This window comes from Sminthopsis crassicaudata, chromosome 5 (genome assembly GCF_048593235.1).
Source record: "Sminthopsis crassicaudata isolate SCR6 chromosome 5, ASM4859323v1, whole genome shotgun sequence".
In the NCBI taxonomy this organism is placed as follows: Eukaryota; Metazoa; Chordata; class Mammalia; order Dasyuromorphia; family Dasyuridae; genus Sminthopsis; species Sminthopsis crassicaudata.
Genome location: NC_133621.1, coordinates 152,856,478 through 152,878,723, shown reverse-complemented (window position 1 = coordinate 152,878,723; position 22,246 = coordinate 152,856,478). Strand labels below are relative to the sequence as shown.

The window sequence follows — 22,246 nt, the reverse complement described above, 5'->3', positions numbered from 1 at the left end:
GATTAATTGCATGCTTAGTTCTGGAGAGCTAGTGACATGGGGTTGTCTTCAAGAAACTTATAAATTAATTACCAGGGAAACAGACCTGGAAATTCTAGCTACTGAAATGCTGCTTCCATGCTCAAGAGCCTTAAACATAACCATGGAAAAAAGCAAATTTCACTTTTCACAAAAAATATTGTAACCAAAAAGTTAAAGGTATCACCCATCAAAGACCATTTAGAAGGATAAAAACAACAAAGCACACAAGAACATATACAAGGATTTTTTATGGAAGCTGTGTTCATGATAATATGTTAAAACCATGTCACAGGCTTTAGTATGAATAACAAGAAGATATTCTACTTAAGGGGAAAAAAAATTGCAGTTCAAGCAGATAAAAGTTTATTGAGATAGACTATTTAACTATGCCTAAGAGTTTGCATTTCTTCATATCTTGCCCTAAAGGTGTACAGCCTTTCTCTTCCATTAAACAATATATATTTAGTACTTATAAAGTCTGATATACTGTCCTAGCACTTAGGAAATACTGGCATAAATAAGAAAAGGTATTTTTAAAATGTCATAGCAGTCAGCAGTTGTTAACACCCAGCTGTTTATGTAATATTCCTATTATGAAGAAAGCATTGTGAAGCAGAAAAGCATCCTCTATTCTGTTTATTTTAGTTAAAAATGCCGGGGGGGGGGGGGTTGGGGGGATGGGAGTGGAGGTGGAGGTGGGGAGGAGGATCAGACTACAATATTTAGATCACAAGAACATAGCCTAAGCAAAATGCTTTCTCTGTTGGCATCTTATCTAAATTACAGGCAGAGTGTCTCTGTGTGTGTGACACACACACATACACATATACACACATAGACATATTATATACACATACACACACTCACACATATGGAGCCTCTGAACTGCAAGTATTACAAGCACAAATCTTTACAGTGAAGGTGAATATAAGACAATAATATAACTGACTACAGGGTTTTTTAGCCATTGTGTTTCCTCCCAGATCGACATTTGAACTGAAATGGAAAGATTTAAATTTTATGACACTTTTCTAAATGTCACATCTTAACTGACCAATGAAGAAAGAGATTGTATTACATGAGCTCCAAATACCAACAAAGATTTATTCTTAGCATGTCTATTTGAAACTTTAATAGTTCTTCTCATGGGCCTTCATAATATTGCCTGTAGTTGATGAAATATAAGCTAAATCCACAAGAGTCACATTGTAGCAGCACTCTCAGACATAAGGTTATAGTTTTAATTAGTAGCTTCTATAAGCAATATATGGTAATAAGCAAGTCAAATTGTCCTAATTTCCCTAGAGAGGAATTGGTGGGAGATTATGAGCAAATAATCAGTAATTCTTCTCTGTACTTTATAAATGGCAAATGAATCATTAAGGGTCATCTTGCTTCCAAACTGATTGCAATGCTTATTTTCATTTTAATTTCTGCTGCTACATATAGGAGGAACTTACGTATAAAAATGAAGCAGAGGGAGGATTTTCATTAATGTTTTATTCCACTGACCTTTTTCCTCAAGGAAGGTTTATGAAATCATTTAGTGATTAAGAACAGTTTAGGAATTAGAGTGAGCATGTACTCATGATAATATCTTGCCCATCTAATTATACTGTAATAAGTAAGTGATTGCCAGGACTCTTAGTTGGAGTTTAGAATACAAATAACCTCAATATTTCCAATCTCTATGTTGGCAAACATGAGATTCTATATATAATACTAGAAATTACCCAAAGAAAGAATTAAATTTAAAATTTCAGTTGTTTTCTATGTTTTTACAACTACAATATGATTATGTGTAGTTAAAATTAGAGATAAGAGATTTGACCAGCATTTGGGGTCTTATGAAAGAAGTTTATGTACCCTTTTCATATGAGTAAGGTCCTGATCCAAAATTTACAATTTGGCATTGTATGACAGAAAAGCAAAATCTATTTAGCTTAGTACCAAGTAAGTGGGCACACCAGTGGAAATACCCTCAAGACAGTTTACTAATATAGAGTGAGGAGGAAAATAGTCTACTAAAGACTATCCAGGCATTTATGGCCTGGACATGTACCTATCTCCAAATTTTAGAGCTAGAAGTCATCTTAGAGGATATTTGGTTCAAACTCTTCATTTTATGGATCATGAAACAAACTTAAAGTAAGGTAAGTAATTTCTACTAAAGTGTCACAACTACTTATTACAGAGCCATATTTAAATCCCAGATTCCCTGATTACTACTACAGCATTCTTTCTCATATTCTACATCATTGAATTGTGTGTTTCTAAATAAGGCTAAGATAATTTATTCACAGGGGAAATAAATCAAAGAATTTAAGGGATTTTAAATAGGAAATTTGTAAAGCTCAGGACAAGAGGGACATTTGAAAGAAATAGCAATTATTTCTGCTTGAAATTGATTGTCCACAGAATTTTAGAGGGATCCACATTTGTTTTCTGACATATGGTTTTTGGTGTTAGAAGTGGTGTTTAGGGTATACATGATCAACAAAAGTTCACTAGTAGATGCAGTAGGAGAATTGCTTCTATAAGTGTGCATTGAAAATCACATAAAATCCTAATATTTGAAAAAAAAACCCATCCTAAAGTACCTTCAATTACCATCTATAAGACAACACTGAGCCTCTCTTTGGGGAAAAAAAGTAGCTTTTTGAAATCCCCAGATAGATGACATTTTAGCAAGATAGGATTTTGAGCTACTATTTTATTCTGTTAAACTTCCTGTGAATTATACCTGAGAAAATTATGGGAAAAAAACTTTTTTGGTCAATAGCAAATTAATTTCTATTTTGTATAGGAAAAAAAAATCTATGAATGTTAATCTTTGTGATTACAAAAACCAAGATACCTTAAGGCTAAGTTCTATAATGATCTAGAATGTACACTCATCCTAGTCTGACTTTTTTGGAAATATAATACTGTAAACAGAAATATCAATTGAAGTAAGACTTAAAAAAGAAAAAAAAGAAAAAAAGGCACGTTTATTCCAATCCTCCTAATGTCCATTTCTCACACTGTATCATATGGTACCAAGAGGGAAAAATTAATTAAATATTATATTTGCTGACTACTATTTTGTAGTTTTTTATCTCTGGTTTCATTGTAAAAGTGCTTAATATTTATAGAATGTAAGCTCTTGGGTCAGGAATTGGTTTATTTTTGTCTTTGTATCCCCGCCTGGTGCCTATCATAATGCCTGACACATAATAGGTGTTTAATAAATGCTTGTTGAATGAATGTTTAATCTTTATTCCAACAAGGAAGGAGTGGTAGCAGATCTTTGGATTCTCCACTCAGTCCACTGTGTCTCTTTGTTTTGTTTTCTTTTGTTTATGCTTCTCTTGTTTCTATTGCAGTTTGGCCTTGGTATTACCAACCTACAGTTTTTACTATATAAAAGCCAAAATAGAAGAGACAATAACTCAGGCCAGATGTAAGTACTGTGAAAGAGACTTCAGGGTCTGATCATTATCTCCTAATATCAGATTTTGAAACACATTTAGTGTATATAATACATATGGAATACATTAAGCTTATACATTTCAGTAGGTGTTATTACCAAATCTATAGCAATGATTCTAACCCATTCCAAACATGCAAGGAACAAGAAATATTCTACATAGATAGAATATGAGCAGGTATTCCAGTTTCACTGGTAACCCTTACTACCCTTCCCCGCCTTGCTATGTGCTTATAGAATCATTGCCTTGCTGTATCCTCTGTTGCTGTCATTTTAAGGGTCTGCTTATGGCATTAAATGTTTCACATGCTAAATATTAACAAATTCTATTTGTAGTAACATAGTAAAGCTTTTTTTTTTTTGGTTTGATTTTGCATTTGGCAATGATAATATTGTGCTTCAAATTTTATATTTTGCTTGAATAGTTAAAATAGTAATGGCCTTTGGCTTTGGTTTGTAGATAAGCTTTGCTGTCATGTCTTCTAAATTATGATATATATGAGTATCTCCAATAATTGTTTGTGCAGCTTTTAGAATGAAGTGTTAATTAATGGTACTTATGCCTATGCTATATTCTTATTTATACTTCTTTTTAAATTTTTGTTTTGATTGCAATTACATTTAGTTAAGTAAAAAATGGCCATCATATCCTCTTAGCCTGTTTCAAGTATCAACATTAACTCATAGAATGTGTGTTCAGAGAAGGTTAAAAACAAAACAAAACAAAACAAAAAACTGGTTACAAATTACTTCAAACAAACAAGCTCTAATTTCTACCACTTCTCTAGTCAGCATCCCATTCTGTCCTGCCTTTCCCTGCTCTTGTCCTTTATTCTATTATTCAGAAAAAACTACATCTCCTATAGCCACTTGATGGGTACTAGATATGATGGTCTTTTACACAGCAATTTTGCATGAGTTATTTCTTAACTTGATGAAAGTGGAAGTAATTACTGAAATTTTAGTCATTAATAAATACTTCTATAATAGACTTATATTCCTTAGTGTTGCACTTGCATCTAATAAATTGCAAAAACAGACCCTTGAAATAGCCACAGTACATAGAGGGTACTTTAGTAATAAGTGACAGTACATTCCAGTCTTCAAAGATGTTTGTCTTTTTTCCAGACTACAGCTGTACATAAATGAACCTTTGATCTATGCACAATATTTTTATTCAAAAAGCTCATTGAATAAAATATTGTTTGTGACCCCCTTTGCTTTACCCTCTTTTTTTTTGTTTCCTGGCTTTCTCTTTCTGATGGATTTTCTCAGCAAAAAAAGTCAAAGTGAAGGGCAAGTATCTTCTTGTTGCTCAATTTCTTTCCGTTTAGTGCAGTTGAAATTTCCCAATTATATCTCCATTCCTATTGGATACTTTCCTCTGTGTTCCTCACTTGTTAGATTTTCCCACATGAACACTGCATATTTGATGTAGCAAAAGGGGGGGGTGGGGTGGAATGGACAGGCTTTTGTCTTCCTAAATGATCTATTTTACATTGACATTGTCATTAATTTCCAATCTGTTGGGGTTTTCTGATTCTCCATGTTCTGGCTAAATGTAATTGTTAAAGTATGTTATGAATTCACTGGTCATATTAATTTATGAATGAAAGCCTTCTTTAAAAATTAAAGTAATAATTAAATTTTATGACACCTTAAAAGTACAATTTTAGGATTTTTATAGATTTCATGTCTATGAGAACTTATTTATATTTCTTTAATGGCAAACCATTAAGTTTTAGGAATATATTAAAATATGGATGCTTTCATTATGACTCTTTTTAAAGTATAAGCACTTTTTTCTTGCATTTTGAAACTAACTGATGTAATCACTGATGTAACTAAAATATAAGAAGGTAAGTAGATTAATCTTCCAATATATTACTTTAGTAGATTAATCTTTCAATATGTTCCATTGCTTACTCGGTAATAATTTTAAAGTGTCATGTTCTTTAGCTATGCACTCTAGTTGAGCTTAGGTTGTTTTTTCTAACATTGAAACTTCATATCTGCAGATTCAGAAACACTGAAACCTGAGCATTTCGAAGAATCTGGATACACTTTTATAGCACCAAGGTGAGTCAATTTCCTAATCATAGACATAATGTAATTAAATAATATTATAAATTTGTATGTAGAGCAAATTTCAATATCATAATATGTTTAATTTTTTTAATACTTGATTTAGCTATGTTATAAGAACAATTATTTTTCAAAGCATCAAGAGATAATGTATTTAAGTAACAAAAAGTACTACATAAATTAAAGTTAGTAAAGGCCAGAAAAGCCTAATCCTATGAATTCAGAATCATCCTCTTCATTCTGCAATTCATTTTACTTTGTATAGTTATATAGCTTGTAGGAAATAGATGCTTCTTACATTACCCTTTTTTCCCTGAGTAATGCATATTATGTCCTAAAACATTTCCTTCATTTTTTATGCATAAACTCACAGACACAATGCCAACCACAGTTCATTCCTGTTGTAACATCAGCTACTCTAACAATTTATATACCAGTAGCACCTTAAAGTTTTAAAAACACTTTACCGGAATGATTCTGTAAAGTAAGCAGCAAAAGTATGACAACCTCCACTGTGTAGAAAAGCAAACTGAAGCTCAGAACAATTTCATATCTTGTGAATAACTATAGATCTTCTAAGTTTCTGAAGAAGAATTTAAGACCAGAACTTCTAAATCTTAATTTAGCACTTCGGTGGGACTCACTTTTATAGATCATATTCATGAAGACTGGAAATTTTACCCGCTTTAAAGAAGAGCTGCATTCCAACTACTCTTTGCACTGATTATTATTAACCTATTTTTCACTCAACAAAATTTCATTTAATCCATTCCTATTTAAAATAATGAATAATAATGAATGATGCACAAGAAACTCCAATCAAAATTATTCAGATTTCACTTTAAACATGAGATTACTTAAAATTTTTATATGTAAATCTGAATTAGGGTAATTTGAAATTCATCTAAGCTCTCATTTTGATAAAATGTGAATCTTGGAAGCAATTAAGACTATATATACAAAAACCTTAGTCCTGATCAATTATTCTACACACTTTTGTCAAAAACAGTACCACACAGTTTAAAACGTAAAAACAATGAAATACCATTCTGCAATTTCCCCCAATTGCTTCTACAAATTAGTCTTATTTCCTCATTGAACAAATAAAATTCAATAAGCCTTGATTGTAATCTTTCTATGTGTAAATTACTGTACTAGGCATTATGAATGCAATGAAAAACAAGACAGAACATTCTGTCAAGAATCTAATAATTCACAGAACAGCTAAATAGCTCAGTGGATAAAGGATCTACATTAGACTTATTAATTGTATGACATGGAGGGAGGGAGGAAGAAAAGCAGGGAGGAAAGCAGAAGAGGGGAGGGAAGGGAGGAGAGGGTGGGAAGAAAGGAAGGGAGGGAGGACCTAACAATTCAGTAGGAGATAAAATAACCACAAATATAATGAAGATTAGAATATAGTAAGTGGAAAAATAAAGTTCAATAAATACTGAGAGATTTTAATAAATCTCACTTTCACATGAGAGAATGAGAGAAAGATTTGAGCTGGATACTTAAGGAAAGAGAACAAATGGAGGGAGAAATCTTTCTAGGCTTGGGCACAAGGGATAACCAGGCACAAAGAGAAAAAAAAGGCCAAGTTGACAGGACAGTGTGGCTAAAATATAAAAGTGAAAACTGGAGAGTAAACAAAGCTAAGTTGTATTGGTTATTTTTGTTTGCTTTCTATCTTTTGTTATAACAGATGGATTGTTGAAGTTAAGGAAGGAAAGAGATATATTGGTAAAATAAGAGTAATAGAACAAGAAAATATTGCAATATTTTTAAAGAAAAAAAATTATGGGGCAGCTATGGTACAATGGATAAATAGAGCACCAACCTGAAGTCAGGAAGACCTGAGTTCAAATTTGACCTCAGACACTTAACACTTTCTAACTGTGTGACCCTGGACAAGTCACTTAACCCCAATTGCCTCAAAAGAAAAAAAAAAAAAAAAAGTTATGTTGCTGCCAAACTGACCAAATTCTAATGTCAGACTATGAAATCTCTCTTTTATTAGGTAGGCAATGGAACATTACTGAAGGTTTAGGGTAGGAGAGTGAGAAGTATGGTCAAACCTCTTTTACAAAGTTTAATTTGGCAGGTATGTGGAGGATGAACTGAAGAGACTGAAGGCAGAGAGAAACCTCAGTATTGGATAAGAAACTTACAACTATTTAGATTGGACATGATAAGAGTTTTAAAGTAGTGTGGCAGCTCTTTTTTATGTACCATGAGAAAGAAGGCATATTTGAAAGACATTTCAGAGACTATAATGGAAAGAATTTGCAGATAGCCTAGGTTCAAATTCAAAAAACTATTAATCTGTGCTAGTAATTCTGCTTCTCTGGGCCTCCTTTTTCTCATTTGTGGAATGTAGATGTTGGATTAAATGATCTCTTAGGTATATCAATCAGCTACCAGCTCTATATTATTATTGAATCTTGAAACTGAAAGGATTTGAGACTAGTTGAATGTAGGTGATAGGAGAAAAATAAAAGTCAATGAGAATTTTGAGTTTGGAATTAGGGCAAACAGAAAAAATAGGAGAGTTAATGTAATGAGTATAGATTTGGAGAAGTCTGTTCAGTTTGAATGTATTGATTTTGTGGTGCCAAAGAGAGACATCTATCCAGTGACATTCAGTGAACAATTATAAATGAGACAGAAGCCTATTAAGGCTGAAGATGTAGACTGGCACTCAAGCTGCATCAAATGGTCACAAAGACCATAGAATAAGATGATATTTAAAGATTAGAGGCTGATAAAAGATAACCAAGAACAAAGGCTTAGAGATCCTTGTGTTGAGAGTATCAGAGCAGGAAAAAGTGACATTAGAGGGGACAAATTGTTAACAATATACCTGTAAATATTTCATGAAACCAAAAATGAAGACAATATTAAGGAAGATCAATAAGTATATACATACATACATATATATTTAAGGTTTATAAGGCATTTTAATTGTCATTCAACCCTATAAGCTAAGTACTGAATGTTGCCTCACACACATTTTATAATTGAGAAAAATAAAATCTGGAAAGTTTAAGTGACTTTGGCCACAATCACACACCCAAACTTTTAAACCAGTTAGTTTTTCTGACTCCTGTTTCCCACTATGCCATGTTGTTTCTCTGATACTGTCAAAAGATAAGGAAGATAGAAACTGAGGAAGAGTAGTATAGGAAAAGCATAAAAGTCAGTTGGAAATGGTCTTAAAAGAGAAGTGTATACAGAAGACACACTACTGGGGTAAATAAAGAAAAATGCAGTTTTAAGTGTAAAATACTATATAATAAATTTGTTGATGGAGGGAAGCAGGAAAATGACAGTTACTTCTCCTTCAAAGTCAATGAAAGATATTTTTTAAGAGAGACCTGAACATAATTGTGGTTGGAAAAGAGGCTTGAACCAGGAAAAAGGGGAAGACTGAAAATAGAAGTTTTTCAAAGATATGGGTAATTACAATTAATAAAACAGAAAGAATGGTTATTAGCTTGGACAAAGGAAAAGTTCATCGTCTAGAATAAAAGGGATTGAGAAGAAAATTGGTGAATATATAAAGAACCTAGGGGTGAAGAGAAAGGGAATTAGGAGATGAAATGTGATCATTTCAATCCTGTCAATAAAATACAATTTTTGGTCACCTCCTTAACATAAATTTTCAGTGGAAGCATGCCCTTACAATATCCTCCAGAAAGAGTGTGCAAATACTGAAGAAAGGGAGGTTCTAGATTAGTGAACTGAGGAATTCTGAGATGAAACAGAATCCATCACTGAAATGTCAACAAGGTGCAACCAAAACATTGTTGATGGGTATGAAGGATAAGGAACTCAAAAGACAAAAGACTATTCAACAGATTTAAGAGGAAAGTGAGCACTAGACAAATTGTTATCAGGGGTACATTTTAGAATCTAAAATGCTTACATAAACTTCTTAGTATCTTCATGTCACCCTTACTCAAATATAAAGTGTTTAAAGGCAGTAAAGGTGTCATATACCTTATAAATTTTCAGAGTACCTAGTAAAGAGTAGGTTCTCCTAATAAATATTTAATCAAGTAACCACTTGTATCTTTGTTAAATAAGCCTAACCGGTCTTTTTTTCATTGTTATTTTTCAGAGAATACTGTAATGACTTAAAACCATCAGAAAACAACACTGAATTTCTCTTAAATTTCAATGAGTTTATTGATCGAAAAACTCCAAACAACCCATCATGTAAGTGTTTGTGCCTTTTGTAGAAAATACTGGGAGAAAATTTTTTTTTTCCTATTCCCATTAAATTCTGATATTTATTTTGATTTATTCATTTTTAATGGGCCTGTATAAAGAATGGAGTTTTGTTTACTGTATACTTAATGTGAAATTTAATAGCAGATATATTTATGGTAAGTTATGGTAATTTTAGTAATTAAAAAAAATCAACTGGATCCAAATTTTTTAAATGAAACTATCAAAACCATTTGAATTATTCTCAAATCTCATATATTATGGTTTAGGCTTATATTTTCAGTATCTAATTTTTTAGTCTACTCAAGTGATATTCATAATTAAAAAAAAAAAGAATACCCCCCTCCAATATAAATTAGATTCTAAAATCAGTTTCAATACAGTAGTAGAAAAGAACATCCCAAAGAAGATATCTATAAAGAATCTTATCTTTTACCTTATTGATAACAACTGAACATGTATCTAAAAAAATATGCTTCAGCAACTTTGCATTTGAAGGATAATTATTTGCCTTCAAACTGTTTCAGAGAAAAACAGACTTTAGTTTAATACCATTATATCTTGTATTTTCAGAGGATTAACCCTTTGAATCATAGGGTGTACTTTAAAACTCCTAGAATATATGTACATTTTTATTGCTTAAAAGAAATTTTTAAATCTACAATTCTCTTTAAAGAAGTCTAATAAACTATTAGAGTAAAGTTCAGCAGAAACCAGAGAGGTATATATTAAAAAAGAAAGATAAAAAAGGCAACACATATACATTTGTGGATCTGTGATCTCATTATTCATTGTGGGTATTTTGTTTTTGTAGATAACCTGCACCTTTTCAGTGAATAAAAAGAAATTATCAGTCCAAATAAGAATATGCTTTTTAATACTGCTCTTAGTTCCTTCATCTTTATATTGAGTGTCTGAGTAATACTTTACCTGATCCTTAAGCCTGGCTTAAGCTCATATCTAAGACTACAGAAATATACCAGGGTTAGCAATATAGCATCCTTTTAATACTTTAATACTTTCAATGGAGGAAAAAAGAGACTTAGCAAATATGAGTACTGTGCTAAGCCTTGAGAATACAAATGGAAAAGACAGACTCTCAAAGACCTTACATTCTAACCAGAAAGACAACCAATAGGAGGGTTCAGATTAATTATAGAAAGGGCCTCTATAGTGTGGCAACAATGCTTATATATAACAAATATCCTTCTCCTTTCTTCTCCTTAAGTTAATCCATATTACTATGCCAGTTTTTTTTTAATATCATTTGTTCCATTATTTATTTCCTGGAAATGTATCAGTATTAGAGAAGCAGCATTCTGTAGTACAGTGGTTTCATGTCTATGGCTCAAACATGAAATCCCACCCCAGCCACCTGTAATTTGTAATCTGTGAGCTAAATAACTTAAGTGCTTAGAAAAAGGAGACGGTGAACAGGATTGATCTTCAGGCTGTTATTTACTAACCCCTACTGATGCATAAAAAGCTCTGCTGTTTTTCATCATTTTAGTAATGGCCACCTGCTTGTGACTCTAACTAGGGTTTTCTTGATAAAGAAACTGGAGTGGTTTGCCATTTCCTTCTCTAATTCATTTAATAGATGAAGAAATTGAGGCAAACGGGCAAATGACTTGCCCAGGATTACATAGCTAGTAAATATCTAAGGCTAGATTTGAGTTCAGGAAAGGAATGCTTACTTTCCTAACTTCTTTCTTGGCATTCTATCCACCATTCCCCTTAGGTGCTCTGTTAAAGTGTTCTTCTTTATTTTAAATTGAGTCTTGAATACTTTATGTGACCCTGGGCAAGTCATTTTAGTTTTCTAAGGCTTTTGTGATTCTCAATGACTTATTAAGTGATGATAGATGGGTTGTAACTTGCATTGGTTAAAAGAATTCCCATAATGATGATATTGCCAGTCCTTGATATATTGACTTAGAGTAGAAAAAAAAAAAAAAAAAAAAAAAAAAAAAAAAAAAAACTTTAATCAAAATTCTGATAACTGAGATTGTTGATGATATCTGGTTTGGTTATTTATAAACCTCACTTAAATAATCATCAAGTATTTATTAAGTGTTCTCTGTGTAACAGGCACTACTGTTAGGGGGCCAGTTATATAAGTGCAAAAAGGAGATATTTTATGCTCTTAGGTTGCATATATTTTATTGTATTTTCATCTTGCTTTCATCAGAGATGTAATCTAAATATTGGCCTTAAAAAGTGAGGCATATAATATCCTTTCTGTGGGAAAAAAATTACTAGGAAATTAGACACAAGCTGGCATCTTAGTTCAGTTCAGATAAGTGAAAAACAGTCCCCTCATTTCAGCTCTCACAGTCACGTCTTACAAAGTTTTCTATACAGATTGTGGCTACTCTTCTTCATTTGTTCTAGAAACAGAAAGACAAAAATAATTCAATTTATAGCTTTTTTCAAGTTTTACAAAGTCAGCCAAACACCCACAGAAAATAACTTCCATTGTGAAAAGGGCAGGAATATTTAGGTATCTTCAACCAAAATTACAATTAAGTAGATTTAATTGTAACCTGTTAATCTGCTTTCATAAATTCTATGATCAGCACTAATATATATATATTTATATATTGGAGCTTATCCTAGTTCCTAATGACCTCAAAATCACTTAAAACCAAGGTAAGAAAGACTCACTGTCTATTTTTAAAGTGCATCAACAAAGGCAATGAATTGTGAAGAAACTTTTGTTACCCAAGATGACATATAAATGACAGAATGTCATTTTTAGATAGTCTGTTATATTGAAAATGTAGATATTTCAATGAACATAAACACTTTAAAGAAAGCAATTACATAGTTCACATGAAAAACTCATTTGGAATTAATTTTATATAATGGACCTTTATCCATATTTAGATTTTGTACTTTTAATCTGTCCACCTGTGATAAAAATATTTTACTTTACACCATTCGTTAGCTTAACTCTGTTTAAAATAAGGGGAGAAAAGTAGGCTAGATTCTTATTAGGAATGTCTTAAATAGAGATTTAAAAAGTTATCAGGTTAACTCAGAGATGATTAATAAAATAAGTTAAAAATTAATAGCCTTTGTAAAAAAACAAAAGCAAAAACAAAAACAAAAACAAAAAACTTTTGTTTTGCATTTTTCACCTCATATTCATACAGGACAACTTCTTCTGTTTTGATAAACAATTTATTTAAGGGCAAGATTTCCTTCCATTGAGTAGATGACTGGTTAAATCCCTCTAAGATAAGATTATGTTGTTTATTTATTTTTTTTTTTAACCAAACATCAGGGACTAACAAACTCTATGGTCTTAAACCTAAGTTAAAAACCTAAACTTTGAGAGAAGAGGCCCATTAGACAGAGACAAAGAGCTCCAAGTCTCCACATTACAATTACCTATCCCTTCTCTCTGAGATACTGATAATTCAATAACATAGAACAAAAATCACTTGTGGCCAGCCAGCCATAGATGATAAGTAAAATATTTACATATAATTGTTTTAAAAAATAAATTATGGATTTTTATTAGTGATTTGACAATACTGGTGATCTTTTACATTTTCTTGTAAATAATGTCTTACCTTATTGATCAACAAAACAAGTAAAGCTATGACTTTATTAAAAAAAGAAATCACTGACAGCAATAATAGTCAACCAAAATAGATGAGCAAGACTTTTTAAAAATTGCTGTAAATTTTTATTTTGCTATATTAAATCATTTTACAGGAATAACCTTATCAGTGGGTGTAGAATTCTCACACTACTTATTTATTATTAAAGTTAATTTATTGACCTATGAAAATGTCTCCATTATTGCCATATCAGATATTTATGGTTTAGAATGAATGACTTAAAGAATGCCTCAATTCCCAGAACCAGGGTAAAAATTATGTTATTTATGTGAAATGTGCTGGATAAGTAAAGTTCCAATAAATAACACAATTCTAAATCTCTATGTGCGTGGGTGTGAGTTAGCAACTGCAGTGGTCCCATTTAGTATTATAATGAATGGAATGTTCTAGGCCTGGAGAATAATTAAAGCAAAAAAGCAAACTTAAATTACTGCTAATTTTATTTACATCATATATTATCAATGATTTTCTAAATAGAGTCTTTCCTAAAGTGAAAAGGCTTTCTTGAGTGGCAAGACAGTTGGCTACTTTTTAATTCTCTGGAGAAAACACAATGTCAAAGATATGTTTCTGAAAATAAACAAAAATGGTTGCTTTAAAGTTTAACTTTTAGTAATCAAATTGAGATTATTTCTCTACTGGAGAAAATTAGATAATAATTTTTTTTTAAATATTGATTTTCCTCTGCAAATAGGGCCTCAGCTTCTTGTCTAGAAATAAATACGAATAAATATTCTACTTGTGAATTGAGTTGAATGAAACCTCATCTGGGTTGGAAAACTGACCAAATTATTTAGTCAGTGGCTGTGTACTTGTGACCATTCAGTATTATACTAAATAGTTTTTATAGGTATGTTATTGTTCTGGACTTATAATAAGAAAACATTACATTCATATCCTACCTCAGATACAACTATTATTAGGGGTGTGACCCCAGGCAAATTACTTAGGCTATTTCCTCATCTGTAATATGAAGTTATTAGACTCAATATCCATTCTAACAATAAATCTACTTATCCATTGAAAATTTCATAAGTAATATAATTCAGTTTCTGTGATATAAATCATTCAACTCTGGGAGAATAACTATTTCTTTGTGGCTCACTTACAACTGAAGAAAAGGGATAAGAAAGAAGAGATAGTCAATCATTTTCCCCCTTTCCTTCCTCAATATGGCATTCTGAATATGCTTGTTTGATTTTTATTATTATTTCTGTTTTTGTTTAACTATATTCTTCATCCCCCCAAAACAACTATAAATAGAGAATCATACAATGAACATTAGTATATATGTCAAAAATTCTTACTCCATTTGAAATTTAATATTGTAGTGAGAAATGAAAGAAAGAAAATGGGACAAAAACTTACGGTAATTCTCATGGGAATGTGAGCAATGAAGAATTCTTGAATGATATAATGTGTTTTGAGTTTGTTGTTATTTTGGTTCACTGGCCATGTTTTTTTATATTATTATCTATTACTTTTTAAAGATTTGAAAAAGCATTTGACTAAGTAAAAAAAAAAATGAATAAATCACAAACATTTTAATACTTTGACAAATTTGGGATTTCTTTACTATCACTCTAAGGAGTCATGGGTAGCTGAAGCTGAGCCTAGGAGCCAGAAGACTCCTCTTCCTGAGTTCAAATCCAGCTTTGGACACTTTCAAAATGTCTGAATTAGTTGTATCACACTGAGTAAATCCCTTAACCCTGTTTGCCTTAGTTATCTCATTTGTAATAGTGGACTGTAATAGTGGATTTACTGTAATAGTCGACAGTATAACCCTGATTGCCTTGATTTTCCTCATCTGTAAAATGAACTGCATTTAAAATGGCAAACCTCTTCAGTATTTTTGCTGAGAAAACTCCAAATGGGGTCACAAAGAGTCAGGCATGCCTGAAAAACAATTGAACAAAAACAGTCATACTTTCTTTAATAAACAAGCAGCAGCTATATGGTTTGTTGAATAGAACAGTGACTCTGGGAGTTGGGAGGAAGTTCAAATCCAGCTTCAGACACTTAGCATTTTCTAGTGTATGACCCTGGGCAAATAACTTAAACCCAATTGCCTAGCAAAAATAATTAAATAATGGAGAAATTGTTAGTTTACATTTATTATGCTTGAATTTGCATTATACTTAGCTGATTATTTTTAATATTTTACTTTTATGAAATGTCATTGTCAAAGCTTTTTATAAGTAATTCTATTAATGGAACTGCAAATGACAAAATAATTTACATTAAACACTAGTATTATTTACTTTTAAAAAGTGATTCTTTGTAGATAATATATGATAGTGAGATAACTCATATAAATTAAAAGTAAGTATACTATAAAACAAAAAATAGCAGTGTGTAAATGCAATTTAAAATATTTCACAAGTATGTTGTATCACTTAATTTTTACAGAAGATAATATTTGATGTTTCATAAGTACCATAACTCAAAGTCAGGTCATCTTAGATGAGTTCTTCATATTCTTTGTTAGGTAATGTGGATATGATCAATAGAGTATTGCTGGATGCTGGTTTTACAAATGAACTTGTCCAAAATCATTGGAGTAAGCAGAAAAACCTGTAAGTATATTTCTTTTTTATATAAAATTTCATTCTTCTCTTCCATGTGACTTCTGCTATGAAATTCTTGGCAGTAAAGCCATATAAATTTTAGGGCTGGACTTCTGGACTGCTGTGTATAGTCCAAGAAAAACAGAAGTAACAACAGGCATTTATTTAACATTTGTATTTGTTTAAACAGGCCCATTTTCTTTGTTATGTAAAGTGGGTACATGTATACATACAATTATGCCAAGCAGAATTATGTTAAATATATAATTCTCTCTCAAATCTCTTTTTTCCTCTTTGTCCCTTACTGTAGCAAGGGAGTAAAAGCTCGCTTTGTTGTGACCGATGGTGGAATTACCAGAGTATATCCTAAAGAGTAAGTCAGTATGTTATCTATTATAATGAAATATAATAAAGGTACTAAGTATACAAGCAATATTATTGAAAAGACCATCATATTTTAGTAAAGGAATACCTAAGGTCTCCTAAAATCGTTGTTTTATGTCTTTTCATAATCAAATTAACTTATCTTTCTGAGAACATACAATGCAAGACCTTTCCTAGGAATGTTTGTATTTCCTAGTAGAATTTATTCTTGAGTAGAAAGATCCTGAAATTAGTTTTACATGAAGACTATGCATGTCTGGGTTGTATTAGTAGAATATAACTAGCACACTTTCATTTCATCATTTCACTCACATCTAACTCTCCATGATCCCACTTGGGGTTTTCCTGGCAAAGATAATGGAGTAGTTTGCCATTTCCTTCTCCAGCTCATTTTACAGATGAGGAAATTAAGGCAACAGGGGAAAGTGACTTGCCCAGGGTCACACAACTAAGAAGTATCTGAGACAAGATTTGAACTCAGATCTTCCTGACTCCAAGCCAGGTACTCAATTGACTGTACCATGTAGTTGTCCACTATTACAGTAAATCCACTATTACAGTCCACTATTACAGATGAGATAACTAAGGCAAATAGGGTTAAGGGATTTACTCAGTGTAATACAACTAATAATCATTTTGAATTCAGGTCTTCCTGACTTCCTATTACAGAGGGTTTATTCTTTTCCTATTTGTATAAACAGACTGAAAATTGTATGAAGCAGATTAAAATAGTTAAGGTAGTCAAGCACAGCAACTCATTTCTATAATTCTTGCTATTAGGGAGGGTAAGGCCAATGGAACTATATTTCCATCACCATGGCCCCCAAGGAATGAAGACAATTAAGGATAGATAAATGAGTCAGGATAGAAATGGAACAGGTCGATGTTTCTCTATAGATTAGAATAGAACTGGGCCAAGGAGTAGCCCCTATACTTGCAACCTGAGTAAGAGAGGGAGAGACTAATAAAAAAAAGAAAAGAAAAGAAAAGAAAAAAACAAAACAAAACCCAGTTACTAAGGCAACTTTTTTTCTCTTTAGGGCTGGAGAAGATTGGCAAGAAAATCCAGAAACATATGAAGATAGTTTCTATAAACGGAGTCTGGATAATGACAACTACATATTTACTGCTCCCTACTTTAACAGTATGTATTGGAAACAAAGATCATTAAAGCAAGAAAAAAACATAGGGATTATCTGGTGCCACAGTATTTTACAGATGAGGAAATTGAGGCACAAAAAGTCTAAGTAGCTTGTCCAGGAATCCATACATAGGTAATATGTATCAAAGCTAGTTTTAAAAACTAGTTTTCTTGATTCCTTCATTTTGCTGACCTGTACTTCACATATCTATATACTGAAGGACTGATATGTCACAAAATATTCCAACTTAAGAATTTCTGAAGAGTTAAATGTAGTGAAAAATTAAGTGGCACTTTAGTTAACAAGGTGAAGGACAGATCTGACATTTACATTATTAACTGTCATAAGCAATTAAACAGGATAATTCAGGTCTCAGTGAACTGAGATAAATATATTTGCTGAATCCTTAATATAATTATTTCTACATGTATTCACCACAGGACTGTAGAAAGACATTATCTATAACTAGCCACTGAATTCATATTGAAAGATTTAAATATATCTATCATTATCACAATTGGCCATATTAATTATGATTTTTTTTCTATGCCACAATCCTTTGACTTTTAGGAAGTGGATCAAGTTCCTATGAATCAGGGATTATGGTAAGCAAGGCTGTGGAGATATACATTGATGGAAAACTCCTCAAACCTGCAGGTAAGCCTAAATATATTTTAAATTTATACAATGTCACCAAAGTTAAATAGGAAGTAAAATTATAATTGGTAATTCTCTGTCCAGCATGAAAGGGCAAGTCATCACATATATTAAATTTCCTAAATTGGGAAGTATTATGAGACCACTGCTCTTTAAATGTCACCCTGCCATCATAGTACATTATAAGTGAATCTACAAAGAAAGCAAAATTTGAGATTCCCATTTCTGTACCCTGTAGTATGTCCACCCCAATTATTTCTGCCACCTAGTACAAACCATGATGGTTTTTCTTCCACATATTTTCTTCCTCCAATCAAACTTTCTTCTCAGGAGAAGATCTAATAAACGTTCATAATTAATGTGTTACTTCTATTTGAGACAATCACCTAATCTCCAATTAGGGAATTTTAATCATTTTCTAGTCAATGGGAAAAACACCTCTAGAATCACTTCAGACTGGTGATTCTCTACTGAGGACTACTCCTGACCATAAATGAGTTTTCATTGATTATGTTTTTAGTTCACTATTAATACAGTAACATAAATTAGAATTTATTCCCAATGGCTAATGAACCAATTCAATCAAAAACTATTTTTTAACTTTTGTTTTCCAAGTGGCGACCCTATGTATATATTGGAAGGAGAGCAGGGTATGTGGGACAGAAAACTGTGACTCCATTGTTTTAGAGAGTTGGGAGGCAGGGAATTCTTTATCAATATAGATCCAGATCTGCAGCTGCCCAACAGCTTAACCTTATAGAGTGACCTAAGGCTATTAAGGTACAATGAGTGGCCCAGGGTAACCAAGTCTTATTTGTCAGAGGCAAGGCTTAATAATCAGGTCTTCGGACTCTAAGGCCAATTCTCTTTTCATCAACTTATTTAAAGTATTTCCTTATTGGCCCAATAAGTTAAAATGTATGAAAATATTCTTATGCATTTGACAGTCACATATATTCCAATAATAAATAGTGGTATGTTGTTATTGCTTCTCCTTTGGGAGATGAAGATCTCATCTGGATGTAATTTGTATTGGGGGGAACTCTTGGTGTGGAAAATTTAAACACCAATGAAAATCACCAACTCAATCTATAACTTCCAGCCTTAGTGGAACTGCCTAGGAGCATGAGCATAAATTAAGAGGGATGATTGGAAACCAGGTGTTCTTGACTCCAAAGCACATAAGTCCTTTTAAATAAAGTAAAATGAAAATTCCAAAGTTTATCTAAAATCAATATGATTCTTATTTGCTTATCTGAGAGAATTTCAGAGTGAAGATGGACAGAGTAATATTTTTAAGTTAGAATAAACTAAAAGGACAAGGAGGATCTAAAAATTAATGTTTGGACATATGTTTATAATTTTTCAGTTGTTGGAATAAAAATAGATGTTGGTACCTGGATAGAGAATTTCACCAAGGCCTCAATAAGGGATCCGGTAAGAAGTTAATTTGTTTAATGTGCTTTTCAGGATGCTTATCAATCTTTAAAGAACATGGGGGAAATGATTAGTTTATAATTAACAGCTAAGCTTTTTCTCTCATTATTTTAACTAGGCAAAAGGATAAAAGACATTTTTTTTTTTTTAAGTTTCCGATGGTGATAACATCTAGAATGTCTTTGACCTTATTTTGTTATTGTTCAATCATTTCAATCATGTCTGACTCTTCCTGACCTCAATTGGGGTTATCTTGGTGAAGATACTGGAGTGGTTTGCCATATGCTTCTCCAGTTCATTTTACAAATGAGACAACGAAGGCAAACAGGGTTAAGGGATTTACTTAGTGTGACACAACTAATAATCATCTTGAATTCAGGTCTTCTTTACTCTAGGCCAGATGCACTCTTCACTCACTGTGCAGTCTAGCTTACCCTGGTCTTATCTGCTGATGTTCATTTAATCTAAATGCTTTTATTATTAAAATCTAAAAATATAAGCTTGTCTTACCCATTAGACAGAACTACCATAAGATTTTCTAGTTTCAAATTATTTTTTTCATTTTGTACTAAAAAAAACTCAGATTCATTTGGAATCTAAAATGCTTGCTTATTACAATACACTATTAATGGTGAAAAGAATTCAGAATTTTTTAAAAGACCAGTGTGAAGTGATAATGATATTATTTCTCTTTTTTCAGTGTGCTGGTCAAGTTTGCGACTGCAAAAGAAACAGTGACGTAAGAATATTTTGAAAAATAATTATCTTTCTAACATATAACCTGCTAAACATTGTTATCAACTTTAAGATAGATTTATTACCCATAGAATCAAATCATTGTAGTCAGACTTTACTGTGATCTTTAAACTCAGCTGGGTTGAAAAGCTATTGTTTTGTTTTTTTTAACTATTTTAAACATACTATATATAAAAACATTTTTAACTAAAACTAAATTTCAAAGCATAACCTGAGAATTAAAAAGGAAGTTCAGATTTGGAATGAACCTTTCATATATCATTTAGTACAGCCTCCCTCAAAATGTAACCCAAAAATTTTTACAGAAGAATAAATCTAAATAATTTCTATTTTTGTGGAAACTGTGCCTGTCTAGGTCATATCAGTTATCACAATTGGGAAAAGGATATCATATTAAATGATGATAATCTCAACAGAAATAGATAAGTTTGAAGAAGGGGAACATAAAGGCACGGGGAAAGAAGTTTTATTTTGTACCTATTGCATTTGAGAAACCTATGGGTCCTCTAAGTGTTGATGTTGAACTAGACCTTAAATGATAAATAAGGCTAACATTTGGGATCAAGGAACTTATAGGAATAGATGGTCTCCAAAGGTAGGAAATGAATAGGGAGAACACCCATACTTTGGAGAGGTCAAGAAGTTGATAAACCAGAAAAAAGAACTAAAAAAGATCATCAAGAGAAGGAAGAAAATCAGGAAATGGCCAGGGGAGCCAAGGGAGGAAAGAAAATCCAGGATTAACCAAGTATGTACAACCGAATGAATGAATGAATGAATGAATTAATGAAGGATTAATAATGGTCATCTTAACCCTAAAATATCTCATTAGATTATTTAACTGTAGGTTTTAGACTAAAGGAAAGGAAGTAGTAACCAAAGTGATACATTAGAACTAAAAGCATGTGAAGTACAATTCAAAATAAAGAAAAAACAGTTTTAAGAAGAGTAATTGTCACCAGATTTTTTTTCAGCGATAACTTTTAAAAGTTTCAATGATGTAAATAAAATAAAAAACGTAATTGTATGCATTATTATTCACATGAAAAACTTTTCTAATTATCTAATAATCAGAGAACCATCAACTAAGAAGGATAGATGAAGTAAGATGAATTTAAAAACCTATTGCAAAAGTCTCGTTCAGAAGTGATGCAGGTCTATATTATGGCAGAGAGTGTGTAAGCAAAAAGATTTAAACAAATGTGAGACTTCAGTGAATTAGTTGAACCATAAGATTAGTTTGATAGTGAGTTATCAAGAAGAAAAATTAAAGAATGAAGGTTGCAAAATTTGTAATTTGAAGGATACTAACAAGAAAAATGGAAAAGTGTGGAAGAGAGTAAAAGATTGTATGTTGTACATGTTGACTTTAAGATCCTTACAGGATGTATGGGTACAGATGCCTGAGGGACAGTCTGTAGTTTAGGACCTTTGTAAATGAAAAAGAGAGGGTAGCACCATCTACATTTAAGAGTCAGCTGCACAGGGATAACAACTGAATCTTTAGGATTTGCTGAGATCCCCAAGGGAGAGCCCACAGAAGATAACTCGGACAAATACTAACAGTGTATTTCCAATTGATAGAAAAGTATCAAAAAAAAGTCTAAAAGGAAGAGTAAGAGATAGGAGAAGCAGGAGAGAGCAGTGTCCCACAAGCTAATAGCTGAGTGGTAGACTTTTGTTTTTGGTATTTTTGTTAAAGTTGTATTGTCACGTATGGGAAAATACCAGCCCATGGAAATTAAAATACAATTTATTTTGAATACAATAAAAAAGCCATCTCAAAGCAGAATGGGATACTTTGAGAGGTAGTATCACTATTAGTCTTTAAATGGACTCCGAATGATTATTTGTTAAAGA

At 31.9% G+C, this 22,246-nt stretch overlaps 1 protein-coding gene across 4 annotated transcripts in view; it reads left to right on the top strand.

Annotated features, from left to right (window-relative positions):
* CACNA2D1 (calcium voltage-gated channel auxiliary subunit alpha2delta 1) overlaps positions 1 to 22,246 on the top strand; it is a 643,657-nt gene that overhangs the window by 598,013 nt on the left and 23,398 nt on the right. For 2 of the 4 annotated variants that reach the window (XM_074268500.1, XM_074268499.1), the window contains exons 22-31: positions 3,387 to 3,463; positions 4,766 to 4,786; positions 5,509 to 5,569; positions 9,699 to 9,796; positions 15,932 to 16,019; positions 16,321 to 16,383; positions 17,435 to 17,538; positions 18,107 to 18,193; positions 19,563 to 19,630; positions 20,331 to 20,369. In XM_074268500.1, coding sequence (XP_074124601.1) covers positions 3,387 to 3,463; positions 4,766 to 4,786; positions 5,509 to 5,569; positions 9,699 to 9,796; positions 15,932 to 16,019; positions 16,321 to 16,383; positions 17,435 to 17,538; positions 18,107 to 18,193; positions 19,563 to 19,630; positions 20,331 to 20,369 — 706 coding nt within the window. The remainder of the gene's footprint in view (positions 1 to 3,386; positions 3,464 to 4,765; positions 4,787 to 5,508; positions 5,570 to 9,698; positions 9,797 to 15,931; positions 16,020 to 16,320; positions 16,384 to 17,434; positions 17,539 to 18,106; positions 18,194 to 19,562; positions 19,631 to 20,330; positions 20,370 to 22,246) is intronic. The other 2 variants (XM_074268502.1, XM_074268501.1) reach the window with 1 other exon arrangement.